This window comes from Lonchura striata, chromosome 5 (genome assembly GCF_046129695.1).
Source record: "Lonchura striata isolate bLonStr1 chromosome 5, bLonStr1.mat, whole genome shotgun sequence".
Taxonomy (NCBI): Eukaryota; Metazoa; Chordata; class Aves; order Passeriformes; family Estrildidae; genus Lonchura; species Lonchura striata.
The window spans coordinates 5,596,834-5,615,788 of record NC_134607.1 but is presented as its reverse complement, the minus strand read 5'-3'; the positions used below and the strand labels follow the sequence as shown (position 1 = coordinate 5,615,788).

General features: G+C 40.1%; 1 protein-coding gene across 2 annotated transcripts in view; it reads left to right on the top strand.

Moving 5' to 3' along the window:
- Positions 1–18,955, top strand: part of FBLN1 (fibulin 1) — a 63,982-nt gene that overhangs the window by 39,572 nt on the left and 5,455 nt on the right. The window contains exons 15-16 of one of the 2 annotated variants that reach the window (XM_021529922.1): positions 9,263–9,405; positions 11,223–11,354. In XM_021529922.1, coding sequence (XP_021385597.1) covers positions 9,263–9,405; positions 11,223–11,354 — 275 coding nt within the window. Of the gene's footprint in view, positions 1–4,572; positions 5,024–9,262; positions 9,406–11,222; positions 11,355–18,955 lie in introns of those variants that run through there. The other variant, XM_021529923.2, reaches the window with a different exon arrangement.

Genomic DNA, 18,955 nt, shown 5'->3' with positions numbered 1-18,955 from the left:
CAGACACAAATCCTGCAGCTGCTCAGTGAAATTCTAATTATTTTAATACTTTAAGTTATTATCTTGTTGGATTTATTAGGTTTCCCCCTCTCAACAGCTACAGATAGTTACTAAATGTACTGCTGAAAACATACTTGCATAAAGCAAAGAGAATGTGAGCTCACTGATGTCACTGATGAGCACAGTGGATTCCACAGGTGCTCTCACACTCAGCTGGATACCAGTGTTACACCAACATGCCAGAATCAGGGTTTATGGGGAGAATTATCTGGTGCTCACTGGGGAGCAGTTTCATCAGACAGCTCTTTAGCACCCTTTTATATCCAAACTGCTTCACATCTCCTTGAGTGAATCAGTTCTGCATATGTACGCCAGCAGGGCTGATAGCCAGCATATCTTTGTTATGTTCTGCATGATAATGACATTAAATTGCTTTTTCACCCAGGGTATAAAATCAAAGTAGTTGGCTTCTTATCACACCTAGTACAGATACCATTTTTTATCTCCTTTTTATTCAAAACACATTCCAGTCTCACCAACTTGGCACATCATAAGAAAGACAATTTATTTTTCCATTTTTGTCAAGCTGGCACCTCAGGAAATCTTTTTACGCTGTTCCCCATTATTTTCTTTGGAATAGCTATAATTTAATAGGCATCAGTCGTGTAAATCAAAGTTTCCTTATTTTTATTTTTCCTTAAAAGCCTTATGTACAGGCAGGAGCACTCAGTGATCCAAAAGCTTATTTACCAGTACCTGTAAAGCAGAGGTTTTTGCATGGTGGCTGTTGCAGTGGCAATTGCCATCAGGTAAATTGCAGTATCATCCCAAGCTATGGGCTGAAACCTCAGGGTGCTGTTTAGATACTCTGAGCTCCAGGAGGAAACAGAGTGTGTTATCTTCCCCAAAAACAGCAGAATGCCTGGCTTGATCTAAATGGTATCAATTTTATTGAAATTAAAACCTTATCTCTTTTACTTAAATTCCGCTTTTTGTGTTTCATGGATCAATCTATAGGCTTGGGATTTTTCCCAGGGTAGATAACATCTGCTGCTCCTCATAATAGAACTTAACTTGCTGCGCTGCCTTGCCAAACGTTTTTTGTTGTCAAATTTCATAACAATTAACTTCTCTTTATATGGCATTGAAGTCTAACATTTGTAATATTTAAGCCAAGAAAAATAGTAGAAAAGATAAAGTGTTTATGGCAACATGTCAAACATGTGCTGCATTGAGCCAAATGGGGAATTATTTGTATTTTCTAAACATGTCTGTGCATATTATCAAGGTTGCCTGGTGCTTATCATTATTAGAACATGTTTTTAACTCCTTAAAATTTCACCAAAATATAACCAATGGCTGAAATGTCCTAGATATTTTCTAGGAGAAGCATACAGAGCACTTGTCCATCCTCATTGCTACTCTTCTGCATCCTGTTTTCCTTCCTGAAGTGGGGCTCCAGATTCTCCTCCAGTTAAGAATTTTCTGTGAAGACCAACCATCAGTTGGTTTCATTCCCTTAAAGCTGTGTTCTAAGACAAAAACCACCTTCCCTGCACAGCTGATCACGAGCATCAATGTCCATGATGTGGCCATGGCTCACTTGGACCTTGTGGTGTGGTGCAAGCTGCTGAAAAGAAGTACACACCCATGACAGTATGAGCAAGAGCCTTTGCAGTGGAATATATTCTAGGAGGCCTGAAGACTGGAACAGCTCTGGAAATCTACAGCATAGAATGTACAGTGAGGGTATAGTTCAGTAATAAAACTTGGTTAGTTGTTCACCATGTCAAGTTGGTTTCCCTGTAGGAAGAAAGGCATAAAGCCCTAAAGCTTACTAATAAAAAGTTCATTTTCCTTCAGTACTTGAGGAGTTGTTTCAGTTGTTTCATACCACTCAACTCCTTTGAGCTTAATGAAAATCTGACCCAGAAATTAACGTGAAGGAAGGCACAAAATATTTTTCTCCTTGTTTTTCTGTTACAAAATATTGTATTCATTATCTGCCAGTGGAATCCCTCTAGTTTTGGTAGTTTTCACTTATCAGTGTTTGGTACATGAAATTCAAATGGGAGTAATTCTTTAAAACCAGTATTTCAGCCACATAAGTAAACAGAACAGAGCAGAAAGTGAGCTAAAACAACTGGGTTCAAATTCAGGAATAAGCATTTATCAGCAGTATACACTTACTTTTGTAGCCCATGCACCTGATTTCAGAGTTTTGCAAAGACATATAACAGCAGCTTGTTGCATTCCCCCTCCATGTGATTCCTGCTGCTCACTGAAGTCTAGAGAGCACACTGGGGTTGAAATGCTCTTTGCTTCTCACCTTTGTGGTGTGTGACCCCACGATGAACCCTGGTTCTTGAAAGCAATAATATTTGCTATCTCTCCTTTGTGGTTATTTGCTGGAACAATTACTGCACATTAACTGAACCTACAGTGCACTGTGCAGTGCATACCACCAAAGCATGAGATAAAAGATGACGAATTTTGAATAATTTTAGCTCCTAGCTAAAATCTATCTGCTCCTAGCAGGCACATCTATCTTCAGAAATAACTTTCTGAATCCACAGAGCGTTCTTTTTCAAGTCTTTGAAAACTGGAAGCTTTGTTTTTTTTGTTCTCTTTAAAAATTCTGGCCATAATTTAAAAATGTATTTTACTTTTATAAAATAATAAGGGAGAGGATCTTTATGAGAGTGTAAGTGCTCATAAGCATGTACATGCTTCTAAGAAGTTGTACTTGAAGAAAACATTTCCAACTAAGGAATTAACTGTCTCAACTTGCTCCATGATTTCAGCAAAACCAAGTAGCCTCATGATTTTAACAACACCAAGTCGTTCTTGTTAGTGGAGTTATTAATGACGTTTCAGAAAAGAATGCAGAGCACTCCATACCTGAAAATACTTCAAGAGTATCCACACCTAATTAGCTGGCCATCCTGTGAGGACTTGTGTATGATCTTTAAACACATGAATAAAATTAAGAATGCATTCAAATCTTCAAAGAATTGCTTCAAAGAACCACTTTTGTTTGCAAGTAGTATTAAAAGAAAACATGCAACACCTTAATTGAAGAACTGAGGGTACTTTTAATTAGTCTTCTTGAAAGTGCTGATTTTGCATATAATGAGAAGTTCCTGGGATTCAGATCACCCTGCACTGGCAGCAAAGTGGGCCTTGCTTATAAACCACAGTTCTGTTGGTAGCAGACACTGATGACAGGAGCTCAAACTCATGTCAGGATAAAGTAATGAAATGGGCACTCAGATTTCCTTGAGGTGGTAAGAAACAAACTATGTTTTTATGCTGGAGCATTTCTTGGTAAAGAAAGAAGTTGTTTAGGTTCCAGAATTTCAACCTGTGGAGCAAATACTGCTTGGAGTGGGGAGACTCTTGCATCTAATTTAATTGATTCATAGTTTTGCATGAGGCACGTTTGGAGCTAAATGCTCAGGCTGATAATGATGAAATTTTGTAAAGTCATCATCCAGCTGAGATTGTTGTTGTCTACCTTTACTTCCACACACCTGCCTGAAAGGATGCTTGGATACCTATGTGGTGATTTGAGCATATCTTTAATCTGAAATGCATACAAACTTACCCAGTAAGCAACACACTTCTCAAACCCACCAGGTACCACGACATCAGATCTTCATTAATGTGTTCATAAACTATTAACACTCTTAAAACAGCAGTGCCTTGGATGCCCATAGCTGTCTCCCACATTTTCTGGACAAAGTTCACTTCTCTCTGGAGCAGAATGCATGAAGATTGTGACTGCTGTTAAGGTTTGTTGCTCCCTGCCAGCCTGTATGGGTGATCTCTTGCTAGTGCTCTGGATTTTTCGCTGTGACACAGTGCTGAGGGAATGAAAGAACAGAGGGCAAACTCCTCTCTCACCAGAATAATTCCCATGACTTAGAGCTATGTAAGAGGAGACTGAATGTGTAGGACACATGCTAGAGACATCAGGCCACTGGATCTTGTTTTCAGGGCTTGCCTGGATGGGTGTTTGACTCTGGTTGGTTCTGATAGTACAGAGGACTACTGTGCCATATCAGCAAGAAAAGGTTCATCTTCAGAGACCAATTCCTTGGACATTCACGGTTTTCAGAACACTTCACTCGGTCTTAAAATACAGCCAGACATCCCAAGTAAGACACAGACAACTCCCTTACCATTTAGAATCTCTTCCTTTACTGAACATATGCCCAACCAGCAAAAGAATAAAACTTGGAGGGGAAAACAGTGCCAGTGTTCTCCCTAGGAGAGCTTGGCTGACATAAATCAAAATAAACTCTCAGCCCTGCTGAGGTGCCAGACTTGATCCATCTGTGCGTGCAGAGCAAGGGCAACACTTCTGACAATGGCAAGTCTCCTCCCAAAGCTCCAGCTGCAGGCAGGTTCATCCTTACTGAAATCATATCCCTTTGCAATATGAGTGAAGAATGGATGCAGGATGGGAGTCAGCCTATCTTTTCCCACCCCCACCGCCCTTGCTCTCCCTCCCACTCGCTAAATGTGCGCTAATCTTCCTCTTGTCTTGTGTTCTCACTTTTCTTGCAGTCGCTGTGAGCGCTTGCCTTGTAATGAAAATAAGGAGTGCCAGAGCCTGCCTCTGAGAATAACCTACTATCACCTCTCTTTTCCCACCAACATTCAAGTACCCACCGACATTTTCCGCATGGGTCCTTCCAATGCTGTCCCTGGGGATAAAATTCAGCTGTCCATCATCAGCGGGAACCAGGAGGGGTTTTTCAGCACAAAAAAAGTGAACAACCACAGTGGCCTTGTGGTCATGCAGCGGCAAATCACAGAGCCCAGAGACCTTCTTCTGACAATTCAAATGCGACTTTCCCGCCACGGAACTGTCAACACTTTTATTGCCAAACTTTTTATCTTTGTCTCTGCACAGCTTTGATCCCCAACTTACAGTCATCATTGGCTACTCTTTCTCTTCTAAGAGTAGCTTTTCCCCCCCCCACAATTTTAATAAAGTTTTAGTTCATCTGTTGCATGCTGCACTTGCATTTTATTTGCCATCATCATTACAGTTTTCCACTTTCCCCTATAACTGAACATCTTAATTTGTGGAGATTCTTCTGTGTACTCTACATCATAATACAAAGCAGAAGTTGGTGTCTAAGAGTTCATTACCTGAGCATACTGACGACTGAAAGCTCTTAATTTACTTAACACAACAGGGAAGACCACTGATCATACACAGTTACACAGGTTTAGGGCTAAATTTTCCAAAGAAAATAGGTACATACTTCAAAATGTCTCATCTGAGACATCTCTAGAAAATTTCATCACTTATGCAGCAAATAGTGTGGATTTTAGGGCATAACTTGGACCCTTAGGATCCCTGAGGTGCCCCAGCACGTGGGTCAGTATAAAATGGGCACCCAGATTCTCAAGCTGTCCTATTTATTGTTGCTCTGTTGTGTCCTGTGAGCTAATGCTGATTTCCACCAGGTACAGATCCCAGTTCTAGCTTCTAAGGATGGTACAAAAGCTAATCTTATTTGAGAAATATTTCATCTTTCTTCCTGTGGAATTTTTGCTGAATGGAAAAACTAATGACAACAGAACAGCAATCAACTTCATAACAGTATTCAGCTAATAGCAGAGAGCTCCTTTCTGTTTCACAAGCTGAAACATTCCCATCTACAGGAACATTTGAAAAAGATACTTGATTTGTCTCATAACACTTTTGTCTCTCCAGCTTTCATATTAAAGCTGATAAATTTTGACCAGTAAAGACTTTATCCACAGCTACAATCACACCAAACCATAAGTGCTCTGAAAAGTCAGTCAGAATTCCAATATCCAAATCTTTCTTCCTTTGCTTTGACTTTCTTTGTTTACTCCTAAACATAGACAATACAACTGGAATATCTTTGGAATTCTGAGCTGGAAGAGCATTTATTTATTACATGGAGTCCTTGTGTTGATAAATATTAAAAGCTCATTTCCAGAGATATGATGCAAAAATTAATGTTCTATACTACCCTGGGCTCAGTTATCTCTGCTGCTCACTAAACAGGCAGAACAGTAATTCCATAGGACAGGGAATAATCCATGTGAATGCACCTGTGGAAAAAATATCTCAGCAAGGGCTGACAGCACAGCCATGGTACAAGGGTAGGAAGTGGGAACCTTCTAAACCAAGATGCTGAGCCTAAATCACCTGGGCACAAGGAATGACTCCGTCAGCTGGAAGCTGCAGCTCTCAGGCTCATCAATAGCAGGGATTGGGGCAGGATTGCAGCACTCTTGCCAGAGCATCACCTGTTCCCCAAGGCAGAGTTCAAGCCTCATAAGGAATGCCCATGTTGAATAAGCCTGTTGACACATCCTGATAAAGGTGCCAGAAGCTGCCAGTGGGGATAGAGTCCCAGGTTTAAATGCTGAGAGCACAAGCCCATGTTACTTGAGACACTCTGGCTAGCAGTTCCTTATGAAGCCATAATTAAGTAGGATAAATATTCAAAAATAAACTTCATTTTTGCAAACATTAATATATATACTTTTTGGCAGGAAAAGAAGGGAGTTTTAAAATGTGTTGTAAAATGCTCCCACACTAATTGTATTTAGCAAGAACACAAAGCTCACATTCCCCTGTGTTAGATACTTGATTGCTGTAGTGTCACTGGGACTTTCAGGAGCATATAGGTAATTACATAGTGCTATTTATATTTTCCAAATGAAAATAAAATCACAGCTCCTGGTCCAAAGAACTTATTGACTGAATCTAAGAGACAGTATGAAAAAGAATCGTACCAGGATCTTAGAAGAATGAAAAGATTATACTTTATTATATGTGTAGGAAATAATCAGAACGGCTGAGCTGTGTATTAACTTTCTTCTCTTTAAATGAAAATGCCTAGAGGGAAGACGATCTCCAAAGCTTTAGTTTGTGCTAGAGGCAGAAAACTTGAAGGAAAGGTACAAATACAAAAGTTCTCATCACTGAGGAAGAAACTTTTGCCAGTCATAGTCTCCACTGTAGGAGAACATGAGCAAAATGGAAAACATCAGCTAATCAGAAGATGAAATGCAAAGATGATGTATAAGGATAATGTTATAAAGTATTATGAGAACAGAGGATATAATTTATAGCAAATATCAGGATTTGAAATAGATGTTAGTTGTGAAAGAAGTTACTCCAGTTCAGAGATGTCCAAAAGATTAAGCAATGAGAGAACAAAGTGTTATCAACTGCACTTTGGATATGCTGGCAATTAGCAGGGATAGGAAAAGAAAGGTGATCAGAGAGTCAATATAATGAAAGGACAGATACCAGTTTAGCAGTGTGGACAGAGCATGCAAAAAATCCCCAAGTTAGTGGAACTGGTAAGAGGAGAGACAAAAGAAAGAGAGTTGACAGACATTTATCTGTCACCCGTGTGGTTAGGAGCTGGATGGATCTATAAACTCAGTTTAGATGAGAGCTAACACAAATGACCTGTGACCATTGAGATCCTCTGATCTGTACCAAAGTCATGCCAGAAGGCCTTACTCCACAGGTGAGAATCATGAATGCAAGTCTTATTTAGGACTTCATCTTACACAAAATCATGGCTTTATTGGCAAAGTATTTCATAAATACTTGTACTTGCCTTTTGTTCCAACTGAAGTTGAGGGTAAAGCTTTAATTCCCGGGAAGAAGCAAAAGGAGACACTACCTGAGGTCTGACTGCCTGAGACACTCCCACCACAATGTTTTTTGCATACAAATTCTATTGTCTAAATAGATCTGTGGTAATTTAGGATGTTCTAACAGTACTTAATCTGTAATAGTGTCCCAATATAAGTTATGCAAGCTACTGTTTGTAAATGAGGTGTCTAGGACATGACAAGATTTTGTACACAGATAATGGTGGGAAGTAAAAGGGTACAGGCCACCTCTTCTGGCCTGTGTCTCCAGTCCAGTCCCAAAACATCAAGTACAGGGTGTGAATACCAGGCTCAGCTGGTGTGTATTAACACAGCCCTGTTGCCTCCCCATGGACTGTGCCAGTTCACATCTGTTGAAGCATGAGTTCCTTGATGTTGATTTGTGTTTTCCCCTTACTTAACTTCATACAGTATCATCATGCTTGGCTTAATCTTCTTTGATGAGCAGAGCTGGGAACATATAATAAGAAGTTACTGATACATTGATTATAAATAGAGCCATAAGGTCCCTTTGAACATCTGAAAAAAGATGGTTTGCAAGTGTGGACTGGGATAACACATTTTGAAAAGAACAAGAATGATTTATTTTCAGAGGTATCTAACAAAATAAATCTTTCTCTTTTGATTTCCCTTTAACTCAGAAATTTTTTCTTATTTTAATACTTGAATTCCCTTCCCCCCACCCCTCCCCACAACACTGCAGCATTTTCTTTTTCCACTTAGAAATATGTAGAAATGGGCAGGTCAAAGTTGAGATCATTTGTGGGGCTTAGTCACATTTGAAGTCCCAGCACAGTCCTTTCATCTCTCATGAACACAGAGTGGGCATTGTGTGAAGTTCTTGAACTGTAAGTGACTTTAAATTCACTCTAGTGGACAAAGGTGAGAAGTCATTTAACTTTTAATAGACTTTCAAGGCCGAATGAGCAGCTGGTTGAGATGGAATATGAAATGATCCTTACCATTTCCCCGGGCTCAGAATTCAAACTTTGAGATTTTAAATAATGTGGTTAACTTTCCCCCCTCCTAGTTTCCATTGCTGTTTTCTCAGTTCTTTCAGATGGAAAGGGAGGGTGTGAAAAACAGACTTAAAAGAGGCTCTTTTGGCCCTTGCTGCACTGAAAATCGTGAAAGGTGGCCCTTTACATGTTTATGCCAGGTTTCTAAAACAGAAACAATTGTGTCTGCTTTACATGGCTGAGTAAAAAAGACTTGTGCAAGTAAAAGTGGCTCCACTGAAATTGCTGAGAACAGGCCAGCTGAGAGTGTGTGGGTCTCATTGTTTGGTCCTGTTTGTCCTTGGAAAAGGACATTGCATGGCATCTTGGCACTACAGTTTGCTTTGTTTTCACATGCCTGGCTCGAAGACCTGGGTTTGAGGAGGTTTCGACTGCAACTCTGAGCCAAACCAAGTTCTTCATGGGTCCCAAAGTTCAGATGAACTGCATTTGTCTTAAGTTTTTGTGGGAAGAATCAACACTTATGTCAATTACAGTTTCTGGCTCCCTAGATTGCAAAACACAGAGTATTTAATATTCAGTCTATATATGAATCTCTTTTTGGTTTCTCTTAGTGTCAGACTAGAAAAGACAGATACCATCCGTTGCATTAAGTCCTGTCGACCAAATGATGTCAGCTGTCTGCTGGATCCTGTGCACACGATTTCCCACACTGTCATTTCACTGCCCACGTTCAGAGAGTTTACAAGACCTGAAGGTAAGTGGTTTGCTCCTTCTTCCATTTAATAGACTACAGCATATAAAACCTCCACCGGAAATCCTTGCCTAAAGCCAGACTCACTACCGGTGCAATAAATGTTTGCACAGCTCCAAATTATAGTTTACTGTTCATTTAATTAAAACCTTCTATACCCAGGAGTTTTAATTTTATGGAGGAAAGAAAATCAATCTGAGCTCTAACTCATACTGCTTCCCAGTCTAAGGAAATACTGACTGAATTGCCATGCACCACGTTTACTCACACAATAGCCATATGCCCCATGACATTTTTTCTTCCCTTGTTTGCCAGTTTTGCTGTAGGAATGAAGTACTAAATATATTTCTCTCATCTGTTGTTTGCTACTGACAGGTGGCTTGTTCCAAGAATAAAAACGTTACATGCAGATATTAATCACAAAATAAATTATGCTGAGTATATGATGATTGGCTGATTTTTGACCTATGAACAAAGTGTTGTTTGTTATAGATGAAAGGGAGGGAAATTCCAAGGACTGGACAAAATGTTTTTGAGACAAGAATTTCAAAAACCACCCGAGTGACTGTCTTCTGCAGTACTTACAAGTTTTTAAGTCCTGCACTTTCATGCTCACTTTTCACTCACTTTCTTAGCTCACATAAAAACCAAAACCTTACAGGTCAAGAGCCAGTTTTGGCTCCTTGCCATTTGTATGGATTTTCTGGCAATGCATCCATCAGAGGGATGGCTGCCTGCAGCCCAGCTGCTCTCAGCACCTTACTGAGTAGCACAGACACAGACAGAAGGGTGTGGAGGTAAGGAAGGTTATTTTGGAGGGGTTTTTAAAGGCCCTAAATCTCCATTTCTGATATACCCAACTCTCAGCCTTGCTGTTTCAGAAAGTTTTCCTAAATGAAAGCCAAAGCTGACTGTTCCCTTCTGCACCAGGCGGGAGTGGAGAAAAAGACACCCCAGTCCTTGCCCAGATAGGAACAATTCAAACACTGATGCAGAGCTCCTGGAGGTTCTGTCAGGCCTGTTTCAGGCCTTGGCTGGCCCTGCCTTGCAGGGAAATGAGGAATGCCCCATGGCCACTTCTGCTGCCATACATGCCCCTTCAGCTTCACCAGGTGTCCTGGCAGCAGAGCTAAGGGTTTGGCCCAGCATGCTTCCCAAACCTCATTAGTCCATCCTCGTGTTTTAATAAAAAGAGATGAGACCTAGTGATCTGAGATTACTACTGAAGCCCAGAAGGCATAAATTGTAACTCAGTGAATGGCCTCAAGTGAATTCTTACAGCTCCAAGTCTAGTTTCATCATCTGTAGAGCGAGGATAATGAGAGGAACAATACCTCCGTCCCTCACAAGGGACTTGAAAATAGTCTCACTTTTACTTTTAAACCTAAACATCTCCTCCAGTACTCCAGAGTAATGGCAATACTTTGTGTAACTGCCTAGGGAATCAGAGTGGAGAGGTTTATCTCTTTGGTCCCTTCCTCAGCCCAGCCTGTGGTTCCTTGCTGTTGTCCTCTTTGGGTACATGCTGGAAATCTGATTGGCTTCTTCAGAGCAATCTTTTTTGATTTTAAAAGTAAGAGTGTTTTGGCTTCAGGGCCCTTGGATGGTGGAAATAGGAGGAGAAAACAAATCTGCCCAAATCCTCACTTCCCTTGGATTTTCTGCCTTTCCATTTTAAAGGACAAACTGGGAGTGGTAAGGGAGGGTAGCGTCTTCCACCAGCTTTGAGGACAAAGCGGATTTGATTTTGGATCAAATTCAAACATCAGTGTTGTTTTCAAATATTTCTCAGTGCATTCTGTGATACTCTTTACTTGCAGAGATTATTTTTCTTCGTGCCATCACACCCACATATCCAGCCAACCAGGCAGATATCATATTTGACATTACAGAAGGAAATTTAAGAGATTCATTTGATATCATCAAGCGTTACATGGATGGTATGACAGTGGGTGAGTAGTGTTTTCTGCTTACTTTCTTCTTTCAACTATACTGTAGGACAGGGTGAAAGAAATTAATTCAAGTAATTAATTCCTACCTTGATTTTCAAGCCAGTGTTGATTTCATATTCTTTAGTCCAATACATGTAATTTGAACTAATATCATGGATAATTTCTTATGCAAAATACCAGAGTCCTGTTCTTTAATTTGAGAAGTATTTTAACTTTTTTTCAGAACTAGCTCTAACTAAAAATGCAAATGGCTTAGTTTTAAAATGCTGAGGGACCTAATGTAACCAGGAGCAGTTGGCAAATGATGTTAAGGAGGAGAGCCCGAGCAGATCCCAGCTGATGTGTTGCTCTGCCCAGTGGGAGCTGCCCAGGCAGTGGCAGGGGAACACACTGGAATTCTCATGCCAGGTATTAAAAAATAGCATTTGATTGCACTTTATTAATGTTTATTTATGAAAAGAAAGGACTTCTGTTCCCAGTGAGCACTTGTGCTTTGGTATGTGAACATGCAGATTCTGTTCAGGTTCATACCTGTGCTTCTGCAGGACTTGTCTGGAGGAAAAGAAAAAATCACTGCAGCTTTCATATGGAGGGCTGTGCAAAAGCACTATTTCACGTGGTCTGAAGGTGGCACTGGTGCATTTCAGAAGCAGAATAGCACAACGTCAGCTCTGCAAAGGTTTTATGAACTGTAGATAAAAATCCTAAGTCATTAGGTTTCTATTTCTTTCTTGATCAAACAGAAGTATACACGTGAATGCTGAGAAAAAGGGAGAGTCTGTTAAAGCAGTATGATAAGATTACAGATTTCAGTTATTGGGGCATTTCTTTAGCAGACTATAAATGTTATCAGATCTCACAAGAGTTACAGTAGTTTGCTTTTTGTGCCGTGTGCTTCTTTCTGTCTGAAATAAGAAAGAAGGATGTGTTTGGAAATTCGACTGGCCGAGGTATTTGCCTGAGGGAAGGGTTTCCATTTTGAAGAACAGGACTGTGTGTCAGTAGTATTTTACTTGGTAAACTGGATTATTTGCCTCACAGTGTGAAAAGAGAAAGGATATTCCGATACACTGAATTGAGAAGATATGATGCATGCCCAAGTATATTCCCAGCTCTTTGAAAGAATTGGGCAACTCTTTTCTTCACCTCAGTTCCCCCTGTGCAACATGGAGATGATAAAACATGCCTACTACTGTCTTAAACTGTCTTAATTAATTCTTGTGTGTAAGACTCTTAATTAATTCCTCTATGTAAAAGTACTTTGAGATTAATGGATGGAAGCTGCAAAGAAAACTGCCTACAGCAGAATTGGAAAAGGAAAATCAAAACAACCCCCAGCCAAAATTACCTGGAGGGGCAGAGGTTCAGGAGAGCACACTGTCTGTGTGTTATTAGGATTGCAAATAATTCTGCCAGCAGCACTTCTGCTGCTCTCATCATAATATAATTTTTATTATTATTAATAATCAGAATGTTAGGTGTTTCCTTAGAAAGTTCTGGGAAGTTTTCAAGACAAATCAGATGGGATCCTAGTCCATGAGAATTCACAAAGTCCCTGTTTTAAAGAAAGGGAAGGGTTTATATAAGGAAGGAAAAGCCCAAAGGGCATAGACAGTATCAGAAAGCTTTAGTGGTTATCCCACTAAGTTACAGGGACATCACAGCTGTGTGGAACATAGAAACTCCAGCAGAGCAAATGCCCAACTAGGGCAGTAACAGAAGGGTTTTCAGGAGTCTTTTGCAATTACAATATTCCAATTTGTGGAAAAATCAATTTATGTGCTTCTTGGAGAGTATACCTGCACCATCATGCTGAATGACAACATATGCCACTGGGATCCATGCAGCATATTTTAAAATATTTTTGTACATACTTTTTTATGGTTTTTTGCTGCCTATATAGGAAAGAATAAATTTATTTTGATAATAAATCATAGATGCATTGGTTAAAGAAACAAGAAGTATGCTTTATTATGTTGTACTATTTCAGGATGAATGGCCAGAATATCAAAGCTATTTTGTCTTCTACTGGAAATTAGATCACCAAATATCTATTTTTTACAAGATTATTTTTCTCTACATGAAAAATTGACAATTTCTACAATAAGTTTTTGTTGATTGGGTGGGGTTTTTTTTTGTTAAAGAAAAGATAGAGACTAGTTGAGAGCATGATGAAATGCATAAGAGGATATGGAAAAAAGTAGGAAAATAACAACTTGAATTACTGAAAGACCTCAGTGCAATAAACCTTGACCCAATATCAGACAAGAGGAAGCTGATGAAGGGATTCAGAGAAAGGGAGCACTGGGAAAAGAGGAGGAGAAAGGACAGACCAATAAAGATGTACTTGCAGAAGACCCTCATTAGTAATGCAGGTTTAGCTAGACTGTCACTAATGAGGACAGAGGTGATGCCTTAAGAAGGACACGGATGTAACCTGTGCTTGTGTGAATGCAAAAGAACAAGATGCTCTTAAAGTGCAACTGGGGGAAAAAAGGTGAAAAGGTACAGTTCTTTTGGGAAAGGTTTAAAGAGTGGGAGGAGCTGTTAGAGATGAAGTTGCAGAAGGAAGGTGGGGGCTTCAGCACTGAGAATTATATTAAAAGAGAGATACAAATCCCCAGTCTTTCCTGGTTTAGAAGGTGCTCAGGACTCCTTGTTTCCTGGTGTGGTTACAGGCCAAGGTGGCAATGACTCTAAATGACATTGTTAAAAACCTAACATCACTTACTAGCATGGGTGGGAGAAAAACAGAAGCACAGACCTGTCCAGGTCTGGTGTTTCTTTAAAACTTTTATAGACTTTTCACTGCATTCCTCCCTTAACCAGCTGTCAGTGAAAAATGAAGAATGCATTTTCAACCTGTGCAAAAATGTCCTATCAGTGCCTAAGGTATTATCAGTTGCTATAAAACACTTTCCCCTTCAGCTATGCATTCATTTTTTACAACAGTAACCCCACCTTGTAGTCTGGTAAACTTCAGGAAGGTTTTAAAATTTCATAATACATCTAAAAGTAGTTTTGATAGGCTGAAATCTTCCATATTGCATTTGGTTAATAACCTAAGCCTATATCCTTTCCTATAAAGCAGAATGGTGCTATTGTTCTGGCAAACATCCAGAGCCAAAAAGTCACCATAGAGTTTCAGTGGGGGATTGTGCTGGTGCTTGGATACACTGATAGGTGCTCTCCATTGTTATTTGCAAGGGTTCCATTGCTGTCTCTGTCCTGAATTTCCTTCCTCTTGTATGTGGGGGACAGTTTGTGATGCTACCTTTGAACATTAAAATGTCTCAGCTACTGACAGAACTGTGCTGGATTTATCACTAGTTTAATTTCTACTGTGGTATCATGATTGTTTAGTGTGTTCCAGAGTCTGAGGAGAGACTTGTCAAAAATGATCAAGAAGATAAACAAAATCGGGTACCAGGAGCAAATGTGTTTGTGAGATCCCATATTAGCTGGGGCAGGAGACGGAGACTCGAGGTTTGTTTGACTTTTGTGACCAGGGTAGTAGTTCTGTATCTCATAAGTAGTTTGGCCATTAGCAGAGGGGCAGTCTTTTTACAATCCTCCATGCAAATGTTTGCATGGTCTGACATTAAATTCAGTCATTGGTCTAAAAAGATTTGGTTCTGAACTTTGTCTCTGGACCCACTCTCCATTGCCAGGCAAGTACCTTCACATTTCCCCCTGCTTCTCTCCTTCTCTGTTACTCCAAACTCTATCTTTGGGCCAGAGGCTGGCTGGTTCTTACTAAGCATAAGTTCTGGTGTTCAGCAAAATGAGTTTCATAGACTTGTGGGGGCTTCCTGGCACAGCTGGAGCTGTGCAGCAGCTCACCTAAATGTTCTGTGAAACATTTATCTCCCCATGTGGATACTTCTTCTAGAGAGTAAGCAGCAATAGGAACATTTTTTTTGTGATTATAATGTCATTAGTGTGAAACAACAATTGTGTCTGGCCATACAAAACCGGTGCTGCCCAGTCATTACCAGCAAGCTCATGGAGCAGGACATAATTCAGTAGGTTTTTCAACAGGGTTTTGCAGCTGTACATTAAAAAAGACACAGTCTCTTTCAGTATCTTTGTTCTGATTTCATCCCTAGGCTTCCTCTCTCACAAGAGGACCTCCACAGAAAAGAATATTTCGTGAGTTTTAATCTGTGCCAGGTCGCCCTGTTGAAATCAGTAGCAGTGCATTCGAGATGAGGGTGCCCAGAAGCCATTTGGTAAATGGGATCCTGGATTTGCTGCCTAAACCTGCCCTTTCTGAATGCTGCTGACTGCACTGCTCAGCAGTCAAATCGCTCAACACCCTCCCTCCCCTCCAGAAAAAAAAATGAGGATGGAGAGCTCTTCTGGGGGCAAAGAAGCACCGTGAGCAGGAGGCAGATTTTCATTTCATATCTGAGAAATGCTGATGGTGCTTTTCTGGTGAGAATGAGCCTTGATCTCAAGTGGAGCAACCTTCCTAATGCCAAATTTCACTCTAGCACATTGCAAGAGTCTGGTTAATTCAGCTCTCCTCCTTGATCCACGTTCATATCACCTCTTGGGTGGTACAAGGTATTACATTCGTGCAGACCACCTTTGCTTACAGTTTCCATAAGGCTCAGCAGGCAGATAAATTAAACTGTACCTCTGATGAAGTTTTGTGAACTGTGATGGCAAGTATAAAACCTGACAACTTGGGAAAGAAATGGCCTAAGTTAGGGACAGCAAAGAGCACCAAAGTCCTTGGTTCAGGTTGCATAGCATGCATTTTCTGGTATTCCTATTAAACAGCAGGCTGAGATACTGCACAAATGAGCAAATAAAGCCAGATTTGAAATCCAGTACACCAAGGAACATATTACAGCAGTTTCTCTGAGAGATGTCTGTGTGAAACCAGCTTTCTGAGGTGCTCTGCCCCAGTTCAAAGTAGTCAAAGACCTGTTTTTAGAATGATCTCCAAGTGTGAAATATATGTGCAATTGATTAAACACTGAACATGATTCTCAGTGCTCTGGTTTAGTTGAGACAGCAGTGTTTGGTCAAAGGTTGGACTTAAAGATCTTGAAAATCTTTTCCAGTCTTAATAACTCTGTGATTCAGGTGCTTCTGCTGCTATATCCAAGTTTGTGTGTTGATACCATCTTATTCCTGCAGCAGCACCTATGCACCCCATAAAAATGGCAAAGGAAGATAAGACCTAAGGTGTATCGTAAATCTTTCTCAGTATGACACACAGATGCCTGGCTCACTTAAAAACAACTCTACCTTCACTTTTGTTTTTAAAGGGGGAAAATGTGCTGGAGTGAACCCTTATTTTAGCCTTTGAGAACTGGTCAGGAATTGACACACATTGAAGTTCAGGAAGCCTCCTTGTTAGAATTCTGCAAACCAGAAAAGCAGAGCTGTTGCCTCAAGGTGATGACTGAGCCCTCTATAGGGGCTTCTGTGTCAAAGCCTCAGGATTAAGTTCTTTTTCTTCCACGGTAAATCAAATCATATTTGATGCCATATCATGCTGTGTGCCATAGTTGTGGCTCTTTGCCAAGAAATGCTTTTATCACAAGGGTTGCAATAATTAATTGCCTGGTGGACCCAAGTGTGGCTAAATCAGAGCAATGTGATTGTAAGACAGGCAGGGTAGACATAGCCACTCTCACATGAAGCCCCCTGTAAATAAAATATTGAAAATAAAGTAGCAAGAGGCTGATATATGTGATTTTGCACATTTTGGACATTCATCACTGAAGTTTTTCCACCTGTTTTAGTAAATGTGTAAGGCTCTTCTAATACATAGAGCATCTCACATTCCTAAAGGTGGAAGAGGAAAGATTAAAAATATATGATGGAAACTATTTCTTAATGAGGCTACTTCAAGTACAGTTATTGCGTTTTAGGCATGAGTGATTTCACAGCATTGTCAACAATGAAACCCATTGCAAGGTTTGGCTGGAAGGCAAACCAGACATCTAAAAGCACTTCAAGTTTGCCAAACCAAGATAACAGCACATCTCTCTGAAGTTATTTAGTGTCCTTAATAAAGATCATAGTATTTGCAGACTAGCCAAACCTCAGAAAAATCAAAGAATTTTTTAAAATTCTTTCATAATACCGAGGTTCCATATGATCCAACATGACAGATAATAGCTTTGGAAATATTCACCATTTGTTTCTGGCCAAAAAATGTGTTAATGTGATGACACCTCTTTATGGCCTCTTTATTTGATACATTTCAGCAATCAAAGATTTCTAGAGAAGCCCAAGTGTTAATGAAATTAAACTTCAAGGAGTTGTTGAATTAATAATAAATGTAATCCTAAATTTCTGATTTGTTGAATAATGCAGAAATATCCTTTTTCCATGCTGAAATTTAATTCCTGTACTGTAATTTCATTTTTTTTTTTCCTTTGGAGTTGAAGCAAAAGGGAAAAGAGAAGAAGATGCAATTTTAGGTAAACTTCAACTAACATTCATACCCTGGGTGAAAACTTCAAAGGCTGTGAGTACCTGGGGAGTTTTAGACAATTGTTTAAGCAGTTTTTAAAAGAGAGCTTTGCTTTTAAATGGCTTATAAATTATTCCAGTGGCCACAGATCTTCTTCCTATGGGAGAGATGTGAGCCAGAGGTTGTAGTCCCAGGCATGGCCCACCTGGTTACTCTGTTTTTCTGAGGGGTGTCTTGACATGCCCCTGGTCCACGCTGACATGTCTGAGAGAAGCATCCAGTGCTGCCTGGATAATGGTTGGATAATGGTTGTTGAACTTCTCCAGGGACACACACACACACACACACACACACACACACATATATATTATTTTTATATCCCAGGGTAATGTGCCACTGCAGTCAGCACTGCACCAGCAGGCTGGGTCATCAGGAGCCCTGCTCATGCCCCTAGTGCAGTACCCACTGTGACAGCACCCAAATCACTGCCACCTTTCTATTCCCAAGAATAGGAACATGGGGGTTGTGTTCAGTGTCATGTTGGTGCTCCAAAGGGAAATCCCCTTCTCCTGCCCCCCTCTGAGCACACACTCCACCCTGTGGTCAGATGGCTGCTTGTGTGGCAAGCTGTGGTTTTGGTTTTTTCAGGTGTTCATCCAAGGAAAGGGGTGGAGGATAGAACAGGACCACTATTTTTGATCAGCTTAAACCAACAGTGAAGTTACCCTGAGTGTCATATAGCATATAAAAGTGAATTTTATGTGGCCAAACTGACTTCTCATGTATTTTATAAGCACTTGGTTGCTCAGTTGAAAAACAGGCCTTTTTCCTAAATAAAGATCTGGGACATTCATGTGAAAACTATGTTTTTGAAAATCTTGTCCCCAGATACCTCAGCAAAGATATGTATAGCTAGCCACATTCCTGTGAAGCAGTTCTCCATCAGCATGGAAACTTTGTGAACATCCAGCTCTAACCTGATTCTCCAAAACTTTTCTTTTGTGAAGTGCTCACCATCAAACTTGAATGAAGGTGTAATTCACAATGTTATGAGGGCAATATACTTCAAAGCATGAGGAAATCTATTTTGGTACTTGTATTTTGATTAATGAGTTTTCTGAATCCTTTCACTGTAGTTATGTTTGTCAGGTGTGACATCTTA